The sequence below is a fragment of the Rattus norvegicus genome, chromosome 19 (genome assembly GCF_036323735.1).
Source record: "Rattus norvegicus strain BN/NHsdMcwi chromosome 19, GRCr8, whole genome shotgun sequence".
Classification (NCBI taxonomy): Eukaryota; Metazoa; Chordata; class Mammalia; order Rodentia; family Muridae; genus Rattus; species Rattus norvegicus.
This window is the reverse complement of record NC_086037.1, coordinates 37,315,337-37,342,349: the sequence shown is the minus strand read 5'-3', so window position 1 is coordinate 37,342,349 and position 27,013 is coordinate 37,315,337. Positions and strand designations below refer to the sequence as shown.

The 27,013-nt window shown below is 41.9% G+C and overlaps 1 protein-coding gene across 8 annotated transcripts in view; it reads left to right on the top strand.

Annotated features, from left to right (window-relative positions):
• Phkb (phosphorylase kinase regulatory subunit beta) overlaps positions 1-27,013 on the top strand; it is a 204,043-nt gene that overhangs the window by 41,630 nt on the left and 135,400 nt on the right. For all 8 annotated transcript variants that reach the window (XR_010060011.1, XM_063278111.1, NM_001414933.1 and 5 more), the window contains 3 exons: positions 201-300; positions 10,429-10,536; positions 14,380-14,460. Coding sequence is in view for 7 of the 8 variants with exons in the window: in XM_063278111.1 (XP_063134181.1) it covers positions 201-300; positions 10,429-10,536; positions 14,380-14,460 (289 nt within the window). In the remaining variant the exon portion in view is untranslated. The remainder of the gene's footprint in view (positions 1-200; positions 301-10,428; positions 10,537-14,379; positions 14,461-27,013) is intronic.

The window sequence follows — 27,013 nt, the reverse complement described above, 5'->3', positions numbered from 1 at the left end:
AAAGCCGCACTAGTTTTGCCACAAGTTTTTTAATTGTAGCATTTGTACCTCTGCCAGGAAGAGGAAATTTCCCTGACAGAATTGGTAGATGTCACCAGAACAGAGGATTAGCCAGTTAGTCAAATACTTAATTATCAAAGGCTCTACTCCCTTTTCAAATGCAATTCCAATTTGTTTCCTGAGTTATCTCTCTCGCCCAGGCGCATTGATGATGACAAGGGAAGGACCCATGAGCTGGAGCACTCGGCCATAAAGTGTATGAGAGGAGTTCTCTACTGCTACATGCGGCAGGCTGATAAGGTAAGGCTCGAGGGCCGAACTGCTCATATCCCTCTGAAGGATTAATTTAGCACTACTGCAGCGCCATCTCTGAAGAATGTACTTTGAAAAGGTAAAGCCATGTCCTAGGACAGTCTCTAGTTCAAACCAGCCTCTCCCTTCCCAAGCCAAGCCTTTGAAGTCCTGATGCTGATGTAACACCTTCGGTGTGAGATGACTGAAAATCGTTATTTAGACTGGAGTTTGTTTTCTGGATTTGTTGTCCCTCTGGTAAACATCCATAGTCCTGGAAAGCTAACAAATGTTCACAGTTCTAAACAACCTACTTTTTAAAGAAACCCCTGTCAACCTTAATTTTGGATGTGTGAATCCCTATGGCAAAAGGGAATTTTTAAAGTGTAACGTTTCAGTTGGGTGTGGTGGCACACACCTTTAATTCTAGCACTTGGGAGTAGAGGCAGGTGGATCTCTACATTCTAGTTCAGTCTGGTCTACAGAGCTATTTCCAGGGCTACAAGGGCTACACAAAGAAACCTTGTCTCTTAAAAACCAAGGGGTATAGCGTCTCATTGGCATGCAGAGAAGCCAGGATCACAGCGTTAGGAAAGCTTGTAATGTTCTGTGGAGATGACAGAACCAATACACCCAGCATGGTTTGTCCAAACTGTAAAGTCCTAGACAGCCTTCTGTGTGGAGTCCCTAACTCCTCACGCCGTGTGTCCTGGGTTCCTAAGATGACATCAGGTATAATGGCTGTAATGGGACTCAGAAGGTCTTAGTCTGTGGTTCATTACAGCAAGAAGAGACGGAGCATGATTGAGCAGAGGTACCTGGCCACGTGTAGGAGACAGGCACCAGCTCCTCAGAGCAGCACATGTGACATGTCATTGCCAAGGTGGCCCATTTTTTTAAACTCATGATTGTTTGTTTGTTTGTTTGTTTGTTTATTTATTTATTTATTTATTTATTTATGGTGTAAGTGCACTCTGCGTAAAACCCAAGTTCCAGACTCCCAAGAGAAAGCTGGGTGTAGGCTAAACCATGGCATTTTTAGGCAAGCAAGCTGTTCTCATGAGAGAAGAATGGAAGCCCTTCCAAAGTGCAGGGTAGCACATGGGCCTTACACTTGTAAACGTTTTTCTGAGTTGTCGCCTCAGCCCCACTGTACTTCCTTTTCAAGACAATTCCATCAAGTGACTGCTCACCCACCAGATGTGTTGTTTTAGGTAAGGTGACTTTCCACATGCTTCTGGTTTTCTATCTGTAAAATGAATCCCAGTGATACCTGCTTCATTCAGTTCGTGTGAGGAGAATGAAATGGAGTAGGAAGAGTACTCGGGATCCTGGTCCTGCAGGCATCAGGCTTTCCCTCTCCATGTCATTCAGATGTGTCTCCAGCTTCTTCACATGCGCAAAGACACAGCAGTGATGGATGGTTTTAACTTGTACTTGGAAATAGTTTTCAAATGTGGCAGCAGGTCTTTGTGATATCTATCTTTGAAGTCATAACTTTAAAATGTATTATGTGTTCCCAGCAGAGTGTGATAGTATCATTATTAGCTGAAAGAAAAGGTGCACTTGGTACTAGCTGAAAGGGGGCACCTCCCAAAGGCATCGCTTGTCTACTGAGTTCCGGTTTTCTAGATGCTCATTGCAAAGATTGTTTAGATGCCAAAAGAGAAGTTGCATGTGGTGGTTGAGATCCCTGTCTACAGGATGGTGCTGCCCCCAGTGTTCTGAGTCTTCTTACTACAATTAGAAATCAAGGCTGTCCCCTACAAATATTCCCACTGCTGGGGTTCAGGAGCCTCCCCACAAACCACACAAACGCTGATGTCGGTCAGACAGGCATGGTTTATTGAACACACACCTGAAGACAGATCGAGCAGTCTTTAGACTTGGGAGCTGAAAGCTGTGTGCCAGACATTTCTCCTGCCAGCTTATAAAAGCTGAAACTGCCAAACCACACTGAGCCCATATGCAAGCACAGGAAACCCTGCTGAGTGGTCGGTCAGCCCCGACACAAGCCATTGTAGACAAACATTCATATGGATCTTTAACTTGATGGGTCCTAAGTGAAGCTTGTGGTTATGGAATTCCTTAAGATTAACAAACTTCGTAACACACAGAACATAATGGGGGATGTGGTCAGCAGGACCCTGCCTTGAGTCAGGTTATTTTCCTGCATCAATGTCTCTAATAGGCATATTATAGCAACAGTATGAAATAGCTGGTGGCCATGGAACAAAATGTCTACAGTATGCTGGCGGGGCAGGCTTCAACACCCACAGGCCAGCCTTGTGTAGGTAATTCTTCATTAAGGCTCTTGACAAAAGATCCTAGGTTTTCTTTTCAGTTTGAAACCAGCACAGTGGTAAGAGTCAGAGAAAAGTAATCTAGACCATCATGCTCCTTATTTCCTTTCCTGTTGGGTGAGCCATTTCTTCAGGAATCTATGGAACTCTACGGAAGTGCAGATATATATTATTTTATTGCATATGTGTGCCAGTACACATGTGTGAAAGTCAGAGCACAGTTTTCAGAAGTCCTTATTTTCCATCAAATGGAGCACAGGAAAGGAACTCGAGTTGCTTAGCCAAAGCACCTTTACCTGCTGAGTTATCTCTTCTGCTATGACCATATGTTTAATATGTGTGCGTGGCGTGTGTGTGGCATGAATGTACCCTGGTGCATGTGTAGAGGGCAGAAGACACCTGGCCAGAATCAGCTCTCATCTCTCACCATACTTCAGGGTCTGGCTTGGTGGCAAGCTCATTTCTAGGTCTTTAAACTGGGATGTAATTATCTTTTCACCTTCATTTTTAACCACTAAAGCAAAGGATATTTGTAGTATGAATTTGCTGTTTGGCCTAAAGCTTTAGGTTATTCATCTTCTGAAATAAATTTATAATCCTGAAAGTCTAAGCTTTTCTTCTTTCAATGGACCGTGCTTCTTGGTGTTCTTGTAAAAACCCTAGCCAAAAGACATTTTACATTTGTTAGAGAGTTGACACGATTACATGGAATTGTCCTTGATTTGTAGGATACAAAACAGTATCATTTTGTGTTTTATTATCTTGTCTGGGCTATTGGTTATTAATATCTTCCTAATATTCTGTTTGCTCTTGTCCTGACTAGTTTTGTGTCAGTTTGACACAAGCTGGAATCATTTAGGAAAAGGAACCACAAGTAAGAAAGTTCCCCATCAGATAAGCCTGGTGGCAAGTCTGCCATGCATTTTCTTAGTTACTGATGTGGGAGACTTTAGCCCACCCAGGTTGGCACCACCCCGGGCTGATGGGCCTGGGTTCTATGAGAAAGCAGGCTGAGCAAGCCACAGGAGTACGTGATAAGCAGCACTCCTCCATGGTGTCTGCGTCCTGGGTCCCAGTTCGTGTCTGGACTTGCGGTTGACCGTGATGTGAAGTATAAATGAGATGACCCTCCATCCCCATGCTTTTGGTCATGGTGCTCCGTCACAGCAGTAGAAATCCTGCAAACAGCTCTGTTGACCATTCTCGTGGAGAACACACACAGAGCTTCCCGGCTGACGTGCAGTTAGTTCGCTTGGAGGTCTTCGTGGTGGTCATGCCTTGTGCTTCATTTCAGTTAGAATGCTGCTTAGTAGAAATACACCGCAACTTCGAAACATTTGTTCTTCCAGCATGGTTATAAGGATGGGATGATTATTTTCCTCTAGATCCATGTTGTAAGGCTATAAATTAAGAATGGATGACAAACTAACTATTCCAAATAAGCAATTTACTCACAATACAAGGAAAATAAAATTCTGATAGATATAGTTTAGAAAAATTTGCTCTAATCATTTTCTTGATCTTTACTTGGCAAATGCTAAGTAGCCTATAAAATACTAATTAATGCAGTTTGTTTCTTGACTGTTTTCAAGACTACATTTTGTTTGAAGTTGACATACAACATACCTCATTAATTTTCAAAGCTTTCGAATTTGAATATTTTTTCTGAAATCTTAAATTGCTTGTCTTTTAACAGCTTTGAAATTCAAAGCCATTATATAACTCCCCATGAGAACATCTTTAATCATTTAGCGGTTAGTTTCCCCCTGACACAGTGGTTAGAAATACACTCTCCTGCTGTGCTCTTGCCTGTCTTGAAGACAAATGACAAGCATTGTCTTGTCAGTTGCAGCAGTGACTTCATTAACCTGAAAAACCTCGTCCTGTTAGATCCCTAGGAAATGGGTGTACTGGTTAGTTGTCAGCTTGACACAAACTGAATCACTTGGCATGAAGAGCCTCTAATTGGGGAATCGAATTGCCTCCATCAGTCTGGTCAGTGTTTAGTGATTAATGTGGTAGGGCCTAGCCCACTGTGGGCGTCGTCACTCCTGGGGATGTTGTCTTTGGCTGTATAAGGAAGCAAGCTGAGCAGCTATGGAAAGCCAGGGGTGAACAGTAATTCCTTCATGGTCTCTGCTACAATATTTGCTTCTCGTTTCCTGTCCTGACTTCTCTCGATGTTGGACTACAACCTGTAAGGTGAATAAACCTATCTTCCCAAGTTGGTTTATGTCATGTTCTACTAGAGTACCACAAGAACAAACGAGGTGTGAAATAGTTGCCAGAGAGTGGGGTTATTGATGTATTAGACCTGACCATGATTAAGAAAGAACCGTGGAAGCATTTGGAGCTTTTGGCTGGCAAATCCACTGAATGCTCAGTTTAATGGGCCGTTCTTTGAGGGACTGGAAGACAAAAGTATTGAGAGAAATGTAGATCATGGAAGTCTGGCTGTGCATCCCATAGGGAAGTTAGAGAGTTCCTTGGAGACGCTCGAGGGGCTGTTCCTGGGATTTCTGTCAAATAAGAGATTGTGGACCTGACACTTGGTGTGCGTTACGAGGGTGGTAGATACTGAGTGCAGGGACTGAAAACTCAGTTGTGAGTGAGAGAAGACTAGAAGCACTGAGGGAAGTCTTCTGAGAAGTGTTTCCTTGGGTTCAGGAACAGAAAAAACGAGGACAGTAGGGAACATGAATTTTGTTTCAGTTCAGCCATATTTTTGGTTAGGCCTCTAGAGTAATGTTCATTTTTGTGAGATAATAATCATGGCAGTAAGAAGGCTTGACTTTTGCTGGTACAGGTCTAGGCCATTGGTTCTGTTGTGTGAGAACAGAATGTCTGCTCTTTCCAAGTTCCTCAGAGCTACTTCGTAAAGGGAAATTAGAATCCCCAATCGCTTCCTTCCTTCATTGTCATTTTTTTTTTTTTTTTTTTTTTTTTTTTTTTTTTTTGGAGCTGGGGACCGAACCCAGGGCCTTGCGCTTCCTAGGTAAGCGCTCTACCACTGAGCTAAATCCCCAGCCCCCTTCATTGTCATTTTTAACAGACTCTCTCTTACTCTTTGTTCTGATCATATTGACTCCAACATGCTCACCCCTACTCCTACAGTGTGTGCTGGGGATTGAAGCCAGTGCTCTTTACCACTCAGCCATATTTTCAGGCCCACCCACTTCCCTGTCCCTATTTCTTGTGTATTCTTTTCCCCCCTCAGTCCAGTGAGTGGGATTTTGGCTGCTTTGTTCTTACACAGGTAATGGTAGCTGCTGAGAGAGCGGTGACCATGCCGTAACCTAGAGACTGCATCACGTGGCATACCCTCATGATTCAGTCCTGACATCTTGCTGGTCGATCCTTATTTACGTTTGTTGACTTTAGTCGTCTTTGTGCAGAGGCATGGCACCAGGTCCGTCCTAGGATGGAACGCTCTGTCATGACAGAAATGCTCTGTGTGCATTGAGCACATCCGGTTACGTCATGTGGCTGTGGAGTGATTGAAATAGGACCAGAAAGTGGGGCCCTTAACCGAATCCATAAGCTTATGTCATCTTAGTTCATTGGAAAAAGTGGCTACCATTTTGGACAACATAGCTTCTATTGTGAACAAAGGAGAACCTTTCTTTATTCACCTGCATTTTGAGATAGCCAGCATTCTGCTGTTTAAAGCAGTTCTACCAGCACCTACCTGGACTGACTGTAGATTGCAAAGGCTGAAGGCTCAGTACTTTGAAACTGCCTGTGACTTCGGAGAACACTAGTGTTAAGATTAAATGGCCGAAGGTGCCTTGGGAGGTCTGGGCCGAGGTGTGCCACTCAGAGATCACACCAGGCAACAGATCTAATACAAGGGGTTTGCTGGGGAGTAGGGGCTCGAGAATAGGAAATCACTGGCCATGGTGTTAACTTCATCTCCAGCTGCTCTCTGCCTTCCCCAGGGGAGGCCTTGTGGCACTGAAAAGATGTCCAGACGTCATTCCTTTTGTTTCCTCTGACAGCCACCTCTGCATCCTGAAGCTACCGTGGGGTATCTCAGGAAGCACCCGGTTAGCCATCTCTGATGTCTTTGAAAGGGACTTATCATGAGCAAAGGGCTCCTCTCCCTCGTGTCACTGGGAGTACCTGAGGATCCAGGCGTTTTAAAGAAAGAGAATGTCTGTCTTAGTTTCACAGGAAGAGTCAGACAAGTAAAGAGTATAAGACAGAAGTAAGTGCAAGTAACCACACTGTACAGAAATACAGGGTGGGGGATTGCCTGGGATTTCAAAATTGCCCTTTTCAGATAGTTTATTTTAAAGATTATTTTGTAAGGGTCCATGATTCACCAAAGAATGACACCTGGACTCAAATAGTGTGTAGACACGAAGAGTGTTTTGTTCTTCAGAAGTCCAGCATGTTGGAGTCTCCCATTACCAAGATAGAGAGACAATCAAGAGAGCCTGAAGGCTTATTTAAATTAAGCCACACTAGGGGATTCTGGGGCAGGTGCCCCTTATCTTGGTTCATCTCTAGAGACATTCCATTAGTGGGGGGTGGGGGCTGGAAACTGCTGCTGACCCAGTGTCCTTGCCTCAGGCCAGGTGATGGGGCAGCTTCTGAGGCCTGGACTTGCCCAGGCAACCCTGTCATGGAGCCAGCCTTGCCTTCTCAGTTTCTTTTATGTTCTTGACGACCTCCTACGATTGCATCATCTCCCCTTTCCCACTCCCCCTTCCAAGTCTCCCATCTCCCTCTCCTTGCTGTCTTTCAGGTCCATGGCCTTGGTTTTTCATTAATTGCTGTTGCGAGCTCATATACATATAGACCTATGTGTCTGCAAAGGGCAAATGGTGTAGTAAAGAAACCACCAACCTGATCACTCTATAAGGGGAAGGTTTTTACTGTGGGTAGAAGAGAGAAAAGATCCAGAGGCATCTGGAAACATTCAGTGCAGAGGAGCGAGAATAGACTGTATGTGGTTGACAGACTGGACAAGGCCAAGACTAGGGAAGCAGGAGACTAGTGGACACAGTGAGATAGCAAGAGATAGAGAACAGAAAGAGTAAGATAATGAGACAGAGTAAGTGGGAGTAAAAGATGGAGCTGGGGGGTGGTGGAGAGAGAGGGGAAGGAGGGGGAGGAAGGGACAGACAAGACGGGGAGAAAAGGAGGGAGAGAAAATAGTGAGAATGAACATGCCCTTATAAAGAGAATGAATGGGCGTCTGAGAGGACACCTGGGGCTGTCAGAAGCCACCATGCTAGTGTGCAGGCTTTGACATGTATGGGGACTGAGTGTGTCCAGAGGCCCGGATGGTCTTTGATGTGCAAGCACAGGTATAAACCAGTAGAACTGACCCTGTGTCCCTGCTGACAGAGGCTAGGGAAGTGACTCCTTTTGGCAGATGAGAACCAGTTTTATAACTTCCTGAGGAATGCTAACTTTTATCTAACTGCCCAAAATTTTCCAAAATGAGTTTGAGCTCATTTCTGGATATTTGGGCAGCCTGAGACCTAACATATATATTTATGAATACATAAACACTACCTGTTCAGACTGTATTATGTTACTTGTATGTATGTTTTCAGACTGGCCATTTGGCATGGCATGAATTAGTGTTCTTTTCCCAGAGGAAGACTGTTTTCCTCCCTTTCTGTAGATAGGGTTAGCAGATAGGATTTTTGTTGTTGTTGTTGTTTTGTATTTTATTTTGTTTTGTTTATAACTTTTTATTGTTTGTCAGTTTTGAATCTTGCACTCCAGTCCTACTAATCTCCCTCTCTCCTTGTACCTACCGTCAACCTCCCCCAAAAGATAGAAAAAACAAACAAACAAACCCCTCATTCTAGATGCTGTAGTGTGGCATAGTATGTGGCATAGGATACTGTTTTGTCTGCACTTTTTTGCAAATGTTCATTGCAATGACACTTTGGTTTGATCGGAGCCTTCTGGCTTCTGTACTAGAACCTCACTAGGCCTCCTCTCAGATATCCTGTTGTTGCCTTGTTTCATGGAGATCCTGTAGTTTTGGATCTGTAGGACCAGCCCCTTCATGCACTCCAGTAGTTCATCAGTGGGGTAGATGTTGGTGTGGACCAACTCAAAGCCCTGGATCTGGGCCTGAGAGGTAGCTGAGCTGGTCAGGTCACACTGGCCCTTCTGCTCTCACACCCTCAGGGCTGACTCACCTGCAGCTCCTAAACTCAAGGCCAGCTCTTATGCTCCCCTGTGAGGGGCAGGGAAGGCCCTCCTGCTCTCGTGATCCTAGGGCAACCTCTTTACCTGCAGTAAGTGGAAAGTGGTGAGTGTGGTGGAGGGAATATCTCCCTTGCCCACACAGCAACATGACAAACAATTTGTGGGGCCAGTTCTTCCATGCTCACCCTCTTAGGACTGGCTCACCTGCGACTCTCACAGGGCTAGAACTACTGTGCTGCCCAGGCAAGGTGCTCTCTAGAGCGTTGCAGTAGATGAGGGACAGGGACAGTTCTGCTCTAGCAGACGGGGGTTTTGACTGTCTGTCTGTTCATAGTTGATTAGTTCTTTGGTTGGCTATTTGTTTTGGCAATGAGTCTTACTATCTAACCTTGACTGTCCTGGAACTCATTATGTAGACCAGGCTAGCATTGAACTCATAATCTACTAACCTCTACTTCCCAAGATCTGGTATCAGAGGTGTGTGCCAACACGTTTAGTTCAGATGAGTTTTTAGAATGAAAATTTGAAAGAGATAAGACTCTGATCATGTGTCCGCAACTGAATTGGCTAAGGTGGGAGCACAAACTTATCTGTGTTAACATCACTCTTTGGAAAGAGAAGAGAATGCTTGCTGTATGTCATTCAGCTTGTTCTTACTATTCTTTTCTTATATTTGGCACAGCGTTGGCATCAGTAAGTGCTACTCAAGTCCAGCTGAGCAGGCTCTGAAAGAGAATGGGTGTTTCTGTCTTTGGAGTTAGCTGTTGGATATTTTAGAGTCCATGCTTGGTAGTCTACAATAGTTAAGGCAGGAACATTTGCCCATAGTCCTGGCTACTCTGGAAAAGTAAATCCTTTCAGCTTTTTGACACCAGATTGGCCAACATAGCAAGAGACAGCCAACTGGAAAAAAAAAAGCTGAGAAAAAGAAATTATATGTAATTAGTAAATAAAAGTGTGCCATATATCTTCACAGAATGGTTAATTCAATAATATGTATGTAGGAGAAATGAAAACATAGCTGTAGTCATGTAGGTAAAATGTGTTATTCTCGGGGAAGAGAAGAGAATTTGAATTTTAGATGCCGAACTGCATTAGAATATAGTCCAAAATACTTTTCAATTCCACTGTCATGCTAAGCATTTCCAGTTAACTATATAGTCACTGGAATCCTTTTATACATTCAAAACATATATTTCACCCAGAATTAAGTAAGACAGGCTGGCAAGGTGGCTCAGCAGGTCAAAGGGCCTGCCACCAAGCTTGATGACCTACTGTCAGCCCTGGGCCCCCCACATGATGGACGGAGAGAACTGCCTCTCACAAGTTATCTTCTAACCTTCAATATTATGTGTGGTACACATGATGTATACATATACATATACATATGCACACACACTGTAAATAAAAGAAGCATTATAAACTCCTCAATCAGGTAACATTCAGTACTCTGCACAGATTGTTGCCGCCATCCTTGCACTCCCTCCTCCATTAGAGCTCAATGCTGGGAGCCACTTGACAGCTGTGTTCAGTCCAGTGAGTTGGGCATCATGGGCTTGAGCTTCCTTCTGAGAAGATTGCTTGAAAAGGAACGGTATCCATGTTAGCGGAGTGCGTGTACGCCTGGCCCTCATTCACACTGTGTCTCTCATTCTAGGTCCAGCAGTTCAAGCAGGATCCCCGGCCCACGACGTGTCTACACTCTGTTTTCAATGTGCACACTGGGGATGAAGTGCTCTCCTATGAAGAATATGGCCATCTTCAGGTAACAGAAAAGTTAAAGGTTTACTCCTCTACTGTTTACATTCCGTACCCTGGCATATCTGAGGGCGCTTACACTTATTTCTAAAATTATTTTGTTTATTTGCATTCCAAATGTTGTCCCTTTCTTGTCCCCCCTCCCAGAACTTATACCTTTTTAAAAGTAAATTTCAATATTTACGTCAAAACAGTGTAAATGGATCCTGAAGTGGAAAAGAAAGTTCTTTAGTAACTGATGAAGCTGAAGGGCTTGCTGTCACGGGATATAAAATGGACCCTGCACATGGAGCAATGGTTATTCTCCCTTCAGTAATTAAAGCTTGTTTATATATTTAAAAGAGTTTCTACACTTGGAAACAAAAGGCAGTCAATAGGGTGTAACAATTATTTAGAAGGTTTGGTGGGTCATTTTACTTTTTTAAATATATCAACCTTCAATCAGGCCAACACTTCTGTGGGAATATCACAAGCAGTTTTGAGACACAACAATCATGTGTTTTGTTAAGTTCTATACGTGTAAGAGCGTGCCATAGAGTTTTTCTTTGATTTTACTATCATCTCTACATTTGTGTATTTTAAGCTGGATATCCTATGACTTGTTTGTAAATTGTAAATATTATATACACTGTTCTTAACAGATTTTCTTTTTAGTTACCTGTATGTTCTGCTATTTTGAAATAAGATACTCACTAATCATATATTTCTTACCAAATACAAGAATATTTTCTGTATGTGTGCAGGTACACTTAATGTGTATGCACACTTATATGTATGCACGCATATATGTATATATATGTATATGTATATAAAATTTTTATATTTATACTCCAGAAATATGGCCTCTGACCTCCACTCATGTACCATGCTTTATGAGTGTGCATATGAACGAAGAGCATATGTATGCGTGTGTATATATATACACATACACATATATGTGGTGTGTGTCAGTGTGTGTATCTGTTTGTTTACATGTACACGAGTGCATATAGAGAACAGAGGACAACCTCCAGTGTAGTTATGGACACTGTCCAACTTACTTTGAGGCAGTGGTTTACTGCTAATGAGATGAGGTTGGCTAGAGAGCTGTCCCAGGAATCGTGTCTATCTTGTGCCTCCCAGCACTGGAATTACAAGAAGGCACCACCACACCCAGCTTGGGTTCTGGAGACCATCATATCCTCACACATGACCAGCACTTTACCCATTGAGCTATCTTTCCAGTTGGAGTTTCTCCTTTTTATAGTTCTCCACCATCTGGCAAGTATCTTACTGAATTAATGAATCAGTTCTACCTAGAAGGTAGAAACATCCCTCCAGAAAAAAAGCTTGTTTATAAATCCAAACTTTAGTATGTTGTCTCCAAACACAGAAAGCGTTTTGCCCTATTTCTATATAGCAGAGACATGATTGTTTTTTGTTTTTAATGATAATTAAATGCATTTTTCTAAAAACTTTATTACAGATTATTAAAATCAAAATACAAGGTGTACAACTTTAATTTTCCTTTAAACAAGTAAACATTGGGCTAGTGAGAGAGATGGCTTCGTGCATAAAGTACTTGCTCTACCCTGAGGACCTGGGAAGGAGACAACCAGCTCCAGAAACCTGGCCTCTGACCTCTGGTCATGTACTGTGCTGTATGTGTGTGCATATGGACAAGAGCTGAATGGAATAAAGTTTAAATCCTTAGCATTTCTAAAATTATAAGAAGGCGCTAAAAGTCTCAAAGAGCCAACATCAAAAGAGTAGTCTCTCTAAAGAATAGAATTATAGGTTCTTTCTTTCTGTTCACATTTACCACTTTAATTCTTGGGTGGGAATATGTTTAATGAAAAGAATATTAATTGATAGGTATTCTGTATATTCATGGAGTATGTAATATCAATAAATAGATACAATGATTAGATCAAGATAATTGGTATATTAATCATCTTTGACATTTAAAATTTCTTGGTGTGGCAGCTAGTCAAAGTCTTTCTTAATAGTTGTTTTCAGATACTCAGTTTTTGTCAAGAATCACTAACCTGCTATGTTAAGAGCATTTAAAGTTATTCCTCCTGTTCAATTACACCTTGTGCCAGCTAGCCCTTTACCCCCATTTTAACAGCAGAGAGCCCCACTAGCATAGCACTTCTCTGTGCAAGAATTTGAAAGGCACCTAGTAATTTTCTGCCCCAGTGTCCTATTGTTACTCAGTGAAAACTAGAGGTAAGTTAGAGAACACTTTCCCCATTGCTGTTAGGGATTACGAACCTTCCCATGTACATGCAAACCTTACCTTGCTTATTTTTACTTTTTTACTCAGGTTTGCAGTGTCCTGACATAATTTTTCTTAAAATTTATGTATTTAATTGTAGTTTTATATACTTCAAATACCATGTAGTTTATCTATTTGAGATGTACTATTCTGTGTTTTTAGTGTATTCTGATTTATGCAACAATTACCACATAGAAGTTTAGAACAATTCATCCTCAAACTCTAAGCAGTTCTTCACGTTTCACGTTTAAATGCAATCTTATAAGATAGGATGTTTGAGAATCTTTTGTTGCTGGCTTCCTTGATTACCAAAGATACATTACAAATAGTTTCAGAGTTAAGGCACCACTGGGGAGGGATGGCAAGAAGTATAGATGTGCACATGTACTTGAGACCAGGCATGGTCAGACTTGAGTGTCCATAGGTAGTATTTGGGGAATGGCTCATGTAACTGTTTAAATTTCCCTGAGAAATGTGGCCCCACTAGATAGAACTCACTGTGTAACTGTAGCCTTCATATGGTGGAGTCACGGTCATGTACCATCGCCCCCCCGCCGGCTGGTCACAGGTCACATGCTTACTGATGTTGAGTCCCACAGCAGACTAGTGACAGGGATTGGCACGGATTCCAGTGGTGAAGCCCATTCTGAGTCTGACAGTGTGGTTCTCAGTCAGAGGCTAAGGGTCCAACTGCTGGGAAACAATGCATGACGTGTGAGTCTCCAACTCCCAGATTGAGAACATAGAGCGAAACAGTGAAGCCAGAAGATGAGTGTCTAGCTCTGGCAGAGAAAGCAAGAATTTGCATGTCTCTGCCTTTTTGTTCGACGTCAGGAGACAGCGTTTTACAAGCTCTCCAGGTGCCCTAGTCAAGCTGACATTGAAAGTTAATCCTCACTGAAAATGTGTCCATATTGGAGACTACTTTCCCAGTTCTTTCTGTGAGATACTTATGCTATCATCATCTTTTATGATGATGTTGGGAAGCATTGCTTTTGTTTGGATCATATAAAGCATATATTTAATAGACCAATATTTCCATGTGTTCATAACACTTTCATAAGTAGTTATAAATTATGGAGCATATCAATGATTATAGGTAGCACGTTCCTTTGTTTCCATAAATCTGTTTGTGTGATTTCGACTGTTTCCGAGATGTGTTCCTTACTGATTACAGTGTGTTGGTGAGGTGCGATGTCTTGCTTCTTAAATAGCTTTTTCATTCACATATATTTTAAATAGATGTCATTATATTAGTTCCTTGGGGGTGAAGGTATTCCAAAAAGAAGTACTTTAGACTCCAAATTTGAAAATTGAAGGAAAGAAATGTTACAGAAACCATGCTAAGAATTCTCCTTAGGGCCTTCTCAGACCCAGTCATGTGTTAACCAGCACAGTGAAAATGGAATTTTAGCATTTCCTATAAAATACTGGCTTTCATGTTCTAGATTAAGTTCATTTCTTTTTTTATTGATGGGAAGAAATTTTTATTTGACACTATTGGAAAAAATGATAGCATGTATACTCAATTTCATAGTATAATATTTTCATTCTTTCCTTTAACCTTTAAATGTTGTTGTTTGTTTTCAGATAAATGCAGTCTCACTCTTTCTCCTTTACCTGGTGGAAATGATTTCCTCAGGTCTCCAGATAATCTATAACACGGATGAGGTATGATTGTTCCAAAATTTTTTGTTACTGGACTTCATGTAGAGCATGTCTGATTTTCCCTTTCTTAAAAATGTAATTTTTGTTTGATAAAAGATGCATGTTTTAAATTCATATAATTAGATAATAGATTTTGGATTATTTATAAAATTATCTTTCTTAAATTACCTTTGTGTAAATTTTTTGGTGTATCAAATGATGGGTTTCATTATAACATAAATTTGTATATATATGTGTGTGCGTGTGTGTGCGTGTGTGTGTGTGTGTTTGTGTACATATATTCACACATTTAGATAGATATTATTTTACTTCCCTCATATTGCCTCAACTTTTTCCCTCGTCTTTCTACCTATTAGTCTCTTAGTCCCCTCTCTTTCTTTAGACTTCTCCTCTGTTCATAGTCTATCTGTTACTTTTATGTGTCATATATGTATATGCAGGAATGAGCACACACACACACACACACACACACACACACACACACACAGAGTTTCCACATGTTTCTTAGTTATGCTTGCTATTGCTGTGACAACAACACCAGGACCGAAAATCAAGTTGGGAGGAAAGGGTTTTGTTTGACTTTGAAAGAAGTCAGGACAGGAACTCAAACAGGGCAGGAATCTGGAGGCAGGAGCTGATGCAGAGACTAGGGACGGTGCCGCTTACTGGCTTGGTCATCATGGCTTCTCAGCCTGCTTTCTTATAGAACCCAGGACCACCAGCCCAGGGTTGACTCCACCAGCAACGGGGTGGAACCTACTCCATCAATAAGTAAGAAAATCTTACAACTAGATCTTGTGAGGCATTTTCTCAAGTAAGAGTCCTCCTTCCAGATAACTCTAGTCTGTGTGTCAAGCTGACATATGACCAGCCAGCATCACATGAAAGAACTCACCTGACGTTTATCTTCATGAGTTTGGTGGTGTACTCGCCGTAATATAATGATCTCCAGTACCATCTATTTTCTACAAAAGACACCTCACTTTAAAAGCAAGCATAGTATAAAGCAGGTGACAGACCTTGACTGAATGCTCTGTCTCAGATCATCTGAATGGAAGAATGTAACTTTCACAAAGTTTTAGTAACAGTGAAAATGAATGAGCTTTTCAAGGCTTTCTTATTATTTTTCACACAATTGCTTTTCATAATTCATCCATTAAAATGTCAAACAAACAACCTTTCATCATATTTTACTACTTTTATTTGGAGGACCTTAGTGTTTTCTTTTTCTTCACCAAAAGAAAATTTTGTTCTTATTCTCATAGGGAAAACTGTAAGGGATTTATATTTCAGTGTTATGAAACTTTTCCTTTGACAGGCGTCAATGTGAGAGGAACAACACAGACCCCTGTGAGGAAGCACACAGGCTCACCTGTGAGGAATCACACAGGCACACATGTGAGGAAGCACACAGGCTCACATGGTAGGAAGCACACAGGCACACATGTGAGGAAGCACACAGGCTCACCTGTGAGGAATCACACAGGCACACATGTGAGGAAGCACACAGGCTCACATGTGAGGAAGCACACAGGCACACATGTGAGGAAGCACACAGGCTCACCTGTGAGGAATCACACAGGCACACATGTGAGGAAGCACACAGGCTCACATGGTAGGAAGCACACAGGCACACATGTGAGGAAGCACACAGGCACACATGTGAGGAAGCACACAGGCACACATGTGAGGAATCACACAGGCTCACCTGTGAGGAAGCATACAGGCACACATGTGAGGAAGCACACAGGCTCACATGGTAGGAAGCACACAGGCACACATGTGAGGAATCACACAGGCACACATGTGAGGAAGCACACAGGCACACATGTGAGGAAGCACACAGGCACACATGTGAGGAAGCACACAGGCACACATGTGAGGAAGCACACAGGCACACATGTGAGGAAGCACACAGGCTCACATGGTAGGAAGCACACAGGCACACATGTGAGGAATCACACAGGCACACATGTGAGGAAGCACACAGGCACACATGTGAGGAAGCACACAGGCACACATGTGAGGAAGCACACAGGCACACATGTGAGGAAGCACACAGGCACACATGTGAGGAAGCACACAGGCTCACCTGTGAGGAAGTAAAGTGCCTTTCAATACTTTGATAGCTAGCTACCAGGAAGGAGGTTTTCACCTCAGATCCACTTTGACTTCTCTGTATGTTACATGCATGATGAATGGTGTCTTCAGCAATAGGGCCTTATCATATAGTTCTGGAGAGCAACCAAGAAAGGCAAGAGCTTGTGTTGCATTGGGAACCTCTGGTGTCTCCCTGATCAAGAGTGCCTACAGAGGCCTCTGGGGTGTTTGTGTATTGTCTCATTGCTTCTGGGAACAGATTATCTGGTAATGCAAGACACCCCTGTCTTAGTTAGGGTTTTATTGCTATGAACAAATACCATGACCAGTGCAAGTTTTATAAAGGACACCATTTACTTGAGGCTGGCTTATAGGTCCAGAGGTTCAGTCCATTGTCATCAAGGCCAGGGCATGGCAGTGTCCAGGCAGGCATGGTGCAGGAGGGTGAGAGTTCTACATCTTCATCTGAAGGAAGCCAGGAACAGAATGAGCATCCTCAAACAGCTAGGAGGAGGGTCTCCAAGCCCACCCCACAGTGACACACTTCCTTCAACAAGGCCACATCTTCTAATGGTGCCACTCCCTGGGCCAAGCATATGCAAACCATCACATTCCACTCCCTGGCCTCCATTGGCTTGTTCAAACACATGAATCTACGGAGGCCATACTTAAACATAGCATAATAAAAAGGCATATTTAGTCTAACTTCCAAAGTCCCCATAGTCTATAGGAGTATCAACAGTTTTAAAAGTCCAAAGTTCAAAGTCTCTTCTGAGATTCATCCAATCACTTAACTATGATTCCCGAATTAAGACAGGCCACCAGCTGGGCAAACTTCAAACTGCCATCTCCATGTCTGATGTCATCGAGGTCTTCAGATCTTGATTTGAAGACTCCTTTTTTTATCTTTGTTGGCTGCACAAACTTCTTTCTCTGAACTATTCCCTGTTAGCAGCTTTTCTCAGCAGGTAGCCGGTGGCTCTGGCATCTTTAATATCTTTGGTCTCCAAGGCAGCTTCAGTGTTACAGCTTGTTTCAATGTCTGTGATCCACACATGATCTTCTGGGCTCCTCCAAAGGAGACTTCTCCAGATCTGCCTTCTGTAGCACTCTAAGCTTAGGTTAATCCACTCCATTGCCACTGCTGTTCTTGATGATCATCCCATGGTGGATTCCATCTACAATACACTGGGGTTTTATGCTGCAACCAGGCTTCACCAAAAGTCTTTCATAGGCTCTCTTCATGGTGCCAAGCCACAACTCCTTTGCATGACCCCTTTAGCCTGGTTTGTCAACTACAACTATTTTCACCAATGGCCTTCCATGACCTCTCACAGTCCCAAGCCTCAGGTGTTCTTCATGACACCTTCATGTTCAAAACCAGTACCACCTGGGTGACTCTTACCCATTGCCAAGTTCAGCTGCAGCATGAGGTACAACCTGGGCTGTCTCTGGAACACAGCTTCTCTGTGCTCTCAGAAAACACCTCCCTGAAGATTTCACCTCAGTGATGCTGGTCTCTTCTTACTGCTGACTTCTTAGCTCCAGCTGACCAGCATCAACTGTCCCAGTAGTCTCCTCCTCTTGAATATAAAGCCAGAGACACATGGCCAAAGCTGCTGAATTCTGCAGCTTGCAGGAGCTGGAACATGGCCCCCTTGTTCTATTATCTGTAGCTTCCTCTTTTCTAACTCCTTCACTGACTAAGCTTGTCTGTCCTAGGTCTTGCTCTGTAGATTGACCTTGAATTTAGAGATCTGTATGTCTCCTGGAATTAAAGGTGTGTACCACCACACTTGGACTTAAGCTTTTCTTCACCTAGAACTCGCTCTGTTATAGCCTGGCCTTTAACTCAGATCTGCTTGACTTTTCCTCCTGGGATTAAAGGTTTGTACTAAGTTGCTTGGAGCTAACTTAGCTGGGTGGGATCTTGCCCCAAGATCATTATTCCCTTAATTCAACTTAATATCCTTGAACACAGGACTCAGCTCCATTTCACTTCCTGGTGTCCCTTTAATACTCGAACCATATATTTTGTATTTTTTCTTTCTCAACTTCCTTTTTTTAATTAAAATATTCTTCATAAGTGTGAACTTCAGCAACCACACAACAGAATTTACACCAGGCTGTTTTGAGACTTCCTTTTTCAAAGAAATTAATCTAAATCTCTTCACCTTAACCTCAGGCAGACTCTTCATACAATGGCAAAAATCAGCCACATACCCCCCCCCCAAAAAAAAACAAAAACAAAAAACCCAACAAAACAAAACAAACAAACAAACAAACAAACAAACAAAAAACAGTCTCTAGGCCACATACTGAAATTCTCCTCTGGACCATCTTGGGCCATCAAATTACTCTTAGTAATTAAGTCTTCCCCATTTACTAAGATAGCTCATTAAGCCCCATTTAAAGCATTCCACTGCTTTACAAATCCAAAGTCCCAAAACCTACATTCTTCTAAACAAAAGCATGGTCAGGCCTATCATAGCAACTTCTGTCTTAGGTTCTTAATGCTGTGAACAGACTCCATGACCAATGCAAGTTTTATAAAGGACGACATTTAATTGGGGCTGGCTTACAGGTTCAGAGGGTCAGTCCATTATCATCAAGGCGGGAACATGGCAGCATCCAGGCAGGCATGGTGCAGGAGGAGCTGAGAGTTCTACATCTTCATCTGAAGGAAGCCAGGAACAGACTGAGCATCTAGGAGGCAGCTAGGAGGAGGGTCTCCAAACCCACCCCCACAGTGACACACTTCCTCCAACAAGGCCACACCTTCTAATAGTGCTACTCCCTGGGCCGAGCATATGCAAACCATCACACCCCTCTATGAAGTATTTTCATATTTTTTAATTTACTTAGAAAATAGTAGGTTTCTATGTGTTTTTTTCCCCCATATCCCTTTAATTTTGTTAACTGTCCTCCTCCCATACCTTTATGTCCCCTTACCCTCTTAATACCATTCCCTATTTAACCCTTTCCACTCCCAATATCACCACCCTCTTCTTTCACCTATATTATCCTGACCCCACAGACTCATGCTAATTACCTCCCTCCACAGGCACTCAATGTCAGACATGTAGAACTAAAGAGCTAAGCCTGGCGTATGAGAGAACATTGCAGCATTTGTCTTCCCTGGCACCTGTCATTTTCACGTCCTGGCTATTACGACTGTGGCAGCACTGAGTGTGCATGTGCACGTGTGGAAATGGGGTGTGGATTGGGTTAGCCTGGACTGAGAGAGCTGGGTCAGACTGTCTTTTTATATCTGATTTTTTTTTTTTATTTAAGAAAACTTGAGTCTAGTAGCTTACACCCTCACAACAGTCTGTTTTGTTTTTTTTTCTTTTCTTTTCTTTTTTTTTTTCTCGGAGCTGGGGACCGAACTCAGGGCCTCGCGCTCGCTAGGCAAGCTCTCTACCGCTGAGCTAAATCCCCAACACCCCCTCACAACAGTCTGAAAGGGAACCCTTTCCTCACTTCTGCATTAGCATTTGTTGATGTTGTAGTCTTGATGATATCCATTAGATGGTGAGCTAGAGTGCTGGGGCAGCTTTAATCTGCAGTTCCCTGAAAGCTAAGCGTAGTGAGCACATTTTAACGTATTTTCTAGCTATTTGTATTTTTTTTTTAAAGAACTATGTTTAGTTCCATAGTCTAACTTTAAGTTGAGTTATTTTGTTGATATTTCATAGCTTTAGTTTCTTCTATATTCTAAATGCTAATCCTCTTTCAGAAATAAAATAGATTTTTCTCACTCTCTCTTACTTATTCTCTGTCTCCTTTTTTCTTTTTTCTTCCTTTTTTTTTTCCTTTTTTGTCTTTTTGAGGCATGGTTTCTTTATGTAGCCCTGGCAATCCCTGAACTCACGCTGTAGACCAGGCTGGCCTCAAACTCACAGACATAGCCTGTGGAAATCAGTTCTCTCCTGCCATGTGGGTCTGCTTCTGCCTCTGCTGGGATTAAAGGTGTGCACTCCCATTCCGTAGGCCGCCTCTTTATTTGTGGTTTCCTGTGCTGTGAGGCTTGTGGTTTCATGAGACTCAGTCTATCAGTTGTCACTCCTTTTATCTTTGGTACTGGACTCCATTCAAATGCTGTTTTCTGTGTTTCTTTCCCCTGGCAGCTTTAGATCATCAGGTCTCAGGTTGAGATCTTTGATCCATAACTGTTTTTTTGTTTTAGTTGTTTCTGAGTTTGCATGTGATGTTGAGTGCTGTTGAACTTCCTCTGGGTGCCTTCCTGTGTCCCACAGACTGGGCACGTGTGTTTTCATTGTCCTTCATTTATAGCAGTGTTTTCCATTTCCCTCTGGACCTTTTTGGTGACTTCATTTTTAACAGTCAGCAGCATATGTATGGGTCAGTCTTCCTGGGTCAGTCTAGTTTCCGAAGTGTTTCTGGTTGCCTAGCTTTATTTCATTGTGTTCAGTCAGAAGACAGGATGGAATTCAGCTCTCATATTAGTTAAGGCTTGGTTTGCCTGTTAGTATATGACCTGCTTTGGAGAAAGTTCCATGTTCCTGCTAAGTAAAGATGTGTATTCTCTAGCACTGACGGGAATATTCTGTAGATGTCTCTTAGAGATATCTGTTTGACATACAGCATCATTTAACTCCAATATTTCTCTTTGGTTTTTGTTGGGATAACCTTTCTATTGGTAAGTGTGTGATGTTGAAGTTTTCTGACATAATTATATTAGAGATCCTCGGTAGCTTTAGATCTTCTTGTGCTTGCTTTATGAAATTGAGTGCACCTACACTTGGTAAATATGTATTTAGCAATATGCTTTTGATTGATTGCTGCCTTAGTTATGATGTGCTTTCAAATGTCAAATACCAGAGTAGCTCGTCAAGGCTCAGGGAATGCTTCTGTGGGTAAAAACACCTCCTGCTGTGACCTGGGTTTGATCCCCAGGGCCCACGTGGCAGAAGGAGACAAGTGACTTCCATAGGCTGTCTTATGTCCTTCACATGTGCACTCTGGCCATCCCATATCACATACTCACGCTAAATAAATAGGGTTTTTAACATAAATATATGTTTCTAAAATATTTTTTTAAGTTAAAAAAAAAGTTAGGTCTTTCCTATTTTCATTTGTCTGTAATAACTTATACCCTAAGGTGGTGCCATACATGATGGTAAGGTGGTGTCTGAGAGGCAGCAAAAGTGTGTCCTATTTGTTAATCTTTCCTTTTAGAATGTACCTGAGACATTAATACTGAAGAGTTGTTTTAACAGATGTGTCTGTTCTCTTTTCTTCATTTTATGTTTCCCTAGACTGCTTTGATTAGATGTTTTGTTATTTATTTTTCCCTTGTAGTTTTGTGTGTGTGTGTGTGTGTGTGTGTGTGTGTGTGTGTGTGTGTGAGTGTGTGTGTTTCCTTAGTTCCCAATATCCTTTGTAGAGTTGGTTTTTATTTAAGAGTTGCTTTGGTCTGTTTTTTTCATGGACAGTTTTGCTAGGTAGAATAATCAAGGTCAGCTAATCTGGTCTTTCAGAAGCTGAAATCCATTCTCTAAATCAGACTGGCATCAGAAGATGGGCCTTGCCTTTACACATGTCTGAGTCCTTTCCTCTTGCAGCTATCACTGTTCAAATGGTTTTCATATTCTCGACTTATTCAATATTTAGAATCCTCAGACAGAATTATTTACATTCTAAATGATGAAAGTTATGTACAGTGTTACTAGGTGGCTCAAAGTTGCACATGTAGTGGTGATGCTAAAACTGGAACTGAATGGTCTGGCTAAAGGTTTTATTCTCTATATTTTATAGAGAATATATTTTATATTTATATTTTAGTGTTATGTCCTTATTTCATTTGCACAGATATGAGATACATATTTCATATGAGAATGCACTGTTTGAGCCTTGAACTCTGCCAATGAGACCCAATATGTTCAGGTTTATTTATATATGAATGGTTATATATAATTATTTAATAAATATTGTGGAGAATTTGTTGTGATATTGGAGAACTGGGTAAAGAGATTAAATAGATAACGACTATAAGTGGAGTCCATTAGAACAGCCAGTTGTTGAAGAAGGACTTATTCAAAATCCTAGATGAACTAAACAAATTACCCAAACTTCTGGAGAAGGCTCCAGACAGAGTGACAGAAAGTATAAAGTTTGCTGCACTGTGTGCTCCTGCTATGCATTCACACCTGGATTGTGGTAGATGGTCAGAGCCTGGTACATCACTTCTGAAGGTCAGAAGCCATGCCAAGGATCTGCAGTTTTATTCTTAGTGTGGTGAGTAGCCAGGGAAGTTTGAGGAACCACATGTCTTAAGTCATTGAGTAAAGACTCAATTGCAACAGGTTGGATTTGGAATTGGAGAAACCAGTTGTTTTAATCACCAAGGGAGAAAAACTGTAGCTCAGATTCGTGTTTTAGCAGAAGATTTTTTATTTAAGATATAATAACAGATAAGAGTCAGTACATTTAATTTATGGATGGATGAGTAGTGGATAACACCACCTTTGTAATCAGGCATAGCTGTCCAGGATTGTTAACTGGCATGTTGATAACGTTAAGAGAAGAGGTCAGCTCTGCACATTTTAAGCTGAGATTGGGCCACACAGGTGCTTGTTGGAAGTTTAGGAGAGATGGCTGGACTGGTGATGAGAGTTCTGCTGTTCATTACATAGGACATTGAAATCATGGGACTGCATGTCACCTGAAGCATGAATGTAACTGGGAAAGAGCTGAGTCCTCATCCTCTCATAGAATGGTAAAGAGGACGAGTTAGTGAAGGGGAACAAAGCATAAGCTAAGGAAGAAAGTAATTGTAAAAGAAGGAGCAGTCACCTCTGCAGTCCGAGCACGAGATGAGGGTTCTGCACATTGTCCAGAGTGATAATCGTGTACTTCATCTGCCTGTCAGAATACTTCTAAGAGTGAAGGGGGGCACTATTTATTTATTTGAGGATAATAGACAAATCAAGATTGTGTATGACCGAAGACATCCTTCAGATTGGTGGGAGGGATTTCAGTGGGACCAATGTTTTTTGGGGCAGGAAGAAGACTCGGGGACAAGACAGAAATGAAGAATTCTTTCAGAAGAATTCCTGACAAGGACCATAGCAGTGTGACAGTGTGGGTTGGGGATGCAGGTCTTGATGGCCAGTGCTTGCCTCCCTCTCTTGGGGGCCTAAGACACTCCTTGCTGACATACCTGAAAGAAACAGGAGATGATGTAACAGGAAAGATCCCCTGCAGATATAAAACTGTGTTCATTTGGAACTGAATGAACAAGTTTTTGATTAGCTTGGGTCAGATGAGGTACACTGCATAGATGGAGAGATCATTTTTCATTTGTAAATCTAATGGTTCAAACTGTAAAGTTGTAAATTCAAAGATTGAGCCTTGTCTGACCTTATTTTGTTTATAAAATAGCAAACAGAGATGTCCGTTGGGCAGGAAACCCTCTGGGCCACAAGACATTGCAGAAGGGATGACTAAGTCACAGTTATGATTCTCTTGAGAACGAATTCCAAGGGCCATTTTCAATAACTAATTTTCATCATGTAATTACATTATTCATTGTTTGGATTTAATTAATAATTTGGAATTTAAGTCACAAACCAAAACAAAAATCATTTGTCTCAAGTGAATGGCTTCTGCTCTAGAAGGAATCCATCATTTACTATATTCCTCTTAAATTTAGTTAAAAGCAATTTTCACACCTTCTTTCAGTCAGGTCCATACATTATTTTTTACTTTCCTGGACCATCAAATAAATGAGTAGCACTGTGTGCAGCGTCTCAGTGCTTGTCTGGGAGAACTTAGAGGAGTCAACATGTTGAGTCACGGCTATGCTTCACTGTGAAGGCAGAGACGACAACAAGAGACCAGGCAGAGGAGTGCAACAAGAAGACACAAGGTTTTGTGTAGATAGGAACTACAGAATCAGCACGCAGAGGTCATCAGAAACCCGCTTGCTTCCTCTAGCATCGACCTGAAAGCGTGGGGAGGTTATCTGCCCAGTTGTCTGAAGCCCCATTGCTGGAGTTTCTTTGAGGCTGACCATACACTGTCCTCGGCTTAGTTACGTTCTAATTTCAACATCCCTGAAGGAAGGAAGTTGGTCATCCTAACACCTATTTATGCCATCACATTGTTTGCATAAGCAGTTTAGGGATGTTAGACACCAGTGCGGCCTAGTAAATTATGCCATAGTCCTCTGAGTGAAAGAATATCGTGTATTAGTCATCTTAATTACAGGGTTTTTATAGCTTATGTACATACATGATAAAATATTTTAGCATCATTCTTTGAGCTTTTGAAATAGGCTAATCAGAAAACATAAGAGTCCCTAATAAGAGAAAGTGCTAGCACATTTTGTTTCTTCTAACCTCAAAGGGAACATTATATGTTAACTCCTAATGTATGAGAAGCTCCAGGAATTTGGGACTACAGCAACGTTCTTGTATCTCAATAGGCAATAAAAATGATGTCACTTTACTGTGAGACGATGAAGTTTTCCTGAGGGTTTTTTTGTTTTTGCATTTTTTAAAGAAAATTAATACATCTAAGTCATCTTGGCATCTTAGGGTCTTCAAATGTTTTATTCAGTTGCAGAGTTACAATCTTGCATAATTTTATACATCTAAAAATAAATAATTGTGACTAGACGGATGGCTCAGTGGTTATGTTCTCTCCCTACCACATGGCAACCACAACTGCCTGTCAGGACAGGTGAGGGGATCTGGCCCTTCTCTTGATCTTCACACCTGTGATGGTGTCTGAGCAGGCAAAACACTTAAGCACATATAATAGAAAAAAATCTTTAAAAATATAAATTCATCTACCGTGTGACTGCTCTTTTCTGTCCTGTTCCAAATATTAAGTCACATCTTATGGTTAATATGCAAAATACAGACTTCCGAATGGAAGCAAAGGTCCATTTTCCTTATTGCAAGCCCTCCTGACTGTGCTGACCGTGTTCTTTGATAGATTTAGGAGTTCACCTTTTACAAGGAATGCTGTCTTCCACTCGCAAGCCTTAACTATTTAGCATAAACTTCTCCAAAATAGTCCTCGTCATTTCACACTCACATGTTCTCTAATGGCTTTCCTTTTTTGTTTCTTGAACCTGATCATTTGTGGCATCTATGATTTTTTTAATGCCTGGTCTTGTTTCAAGGTTTTGTTTTGTTTTTGTATTTTGGTTTCATTTTTGGTTTTCATTGAGACAAAGATAGAGGAAGTGGACGATTTACCTAGTGTATTCAGTCATCCAGGTATCAGGTCTCTCCTCACACAAGTGCTGGTGCTGACATCTGTGGTGCAGTTTGTTTGTCCCTTTCCTTCTTTCTCTGCAGTCTGTGTTGTTTGTAATCTATGCCCTTGATGGTGTCACTGTGTTAATTGATATTAATTAGTGACTGAACTTGTGGGTTGTTCCAGGTCCAAGCCCACCCTCCCTGATGCTGTTCTCAGCAGCCTGAGGACACCTAGAGTCCAGTTATTTAGGGTCAGGCCAAATTCAGGAATAGCCAGTTTATGAAGCAGGTTTGCAGATTTTACTGGGCACGAGAATCAGCAGAGAAGTGGGCACTCAGAAGAACCTGAAGCATAGCTAAACATGGGGAACGGTCCTCACGGGAGGTCTGTGGCTTAGTGTTTTTACAGCAGCCAGATGTGGAACCATGGTGGAGTTTGACATTACTCTTTGATCTCTGGGTGATTCCTGAGGCATACTTTGGAGGTTTGGAATAGATCAGGTTAACATCCGTACCACAGGGACCCTGGAAGTTAGGGTGTCTTCAATATCCACAGTTCTGTTAGAATTCTTAGGCAATGTCTTGGGAAAGGAATGAGTCTCTACTGAAGGTCATATGCATTCAGACTTTAAACCTGGGTCATTGCTACTTCGACATAAAAAATCTAGCCAGGAAAGAAATGGTAACTCTGAGTACAATTGTTTTGCATTCATGGGCAGCATGTGAGTGCCATGATACCCCTTTAGAGGTCAAAGGACAACAAGTGGGAATTGAGCTCCACCATTTGCGTACAGGGATAGACTCAGGTTTTCAGGTTTGGCAGTGAGCACCTTTATTTGCTTAGTCATCTCGCTGGCCCTCAATGCTCAGTGTGCCAGAATTCATGAGCTCTTTCCTCCGTCACCATAATGTTCCCGTCTTCCTGTCTGTCCGTCTCCTCACCTTTGCAGAAGTCCTCTGTCTTTTTTTGGGGGGGGTGGGGTGGGGCATAATTTGGAAGCTCTCATAGGGAGCACATGGCTGCGTTTTCACTACATGCATGAATGGCTGAGACTGTACCACCTGTCGGAACTCTGCACACGAATGTCTACTGGGTAGTAATCCTCAAGAGTCAGGGACTCTGGACGTGACAGCCTGATTGTGTAACTTTTCAGCTTTCTGTGACTGCATATATATACATATATATGTATGCATGTATGTGTGTATATATTAATGCTGCT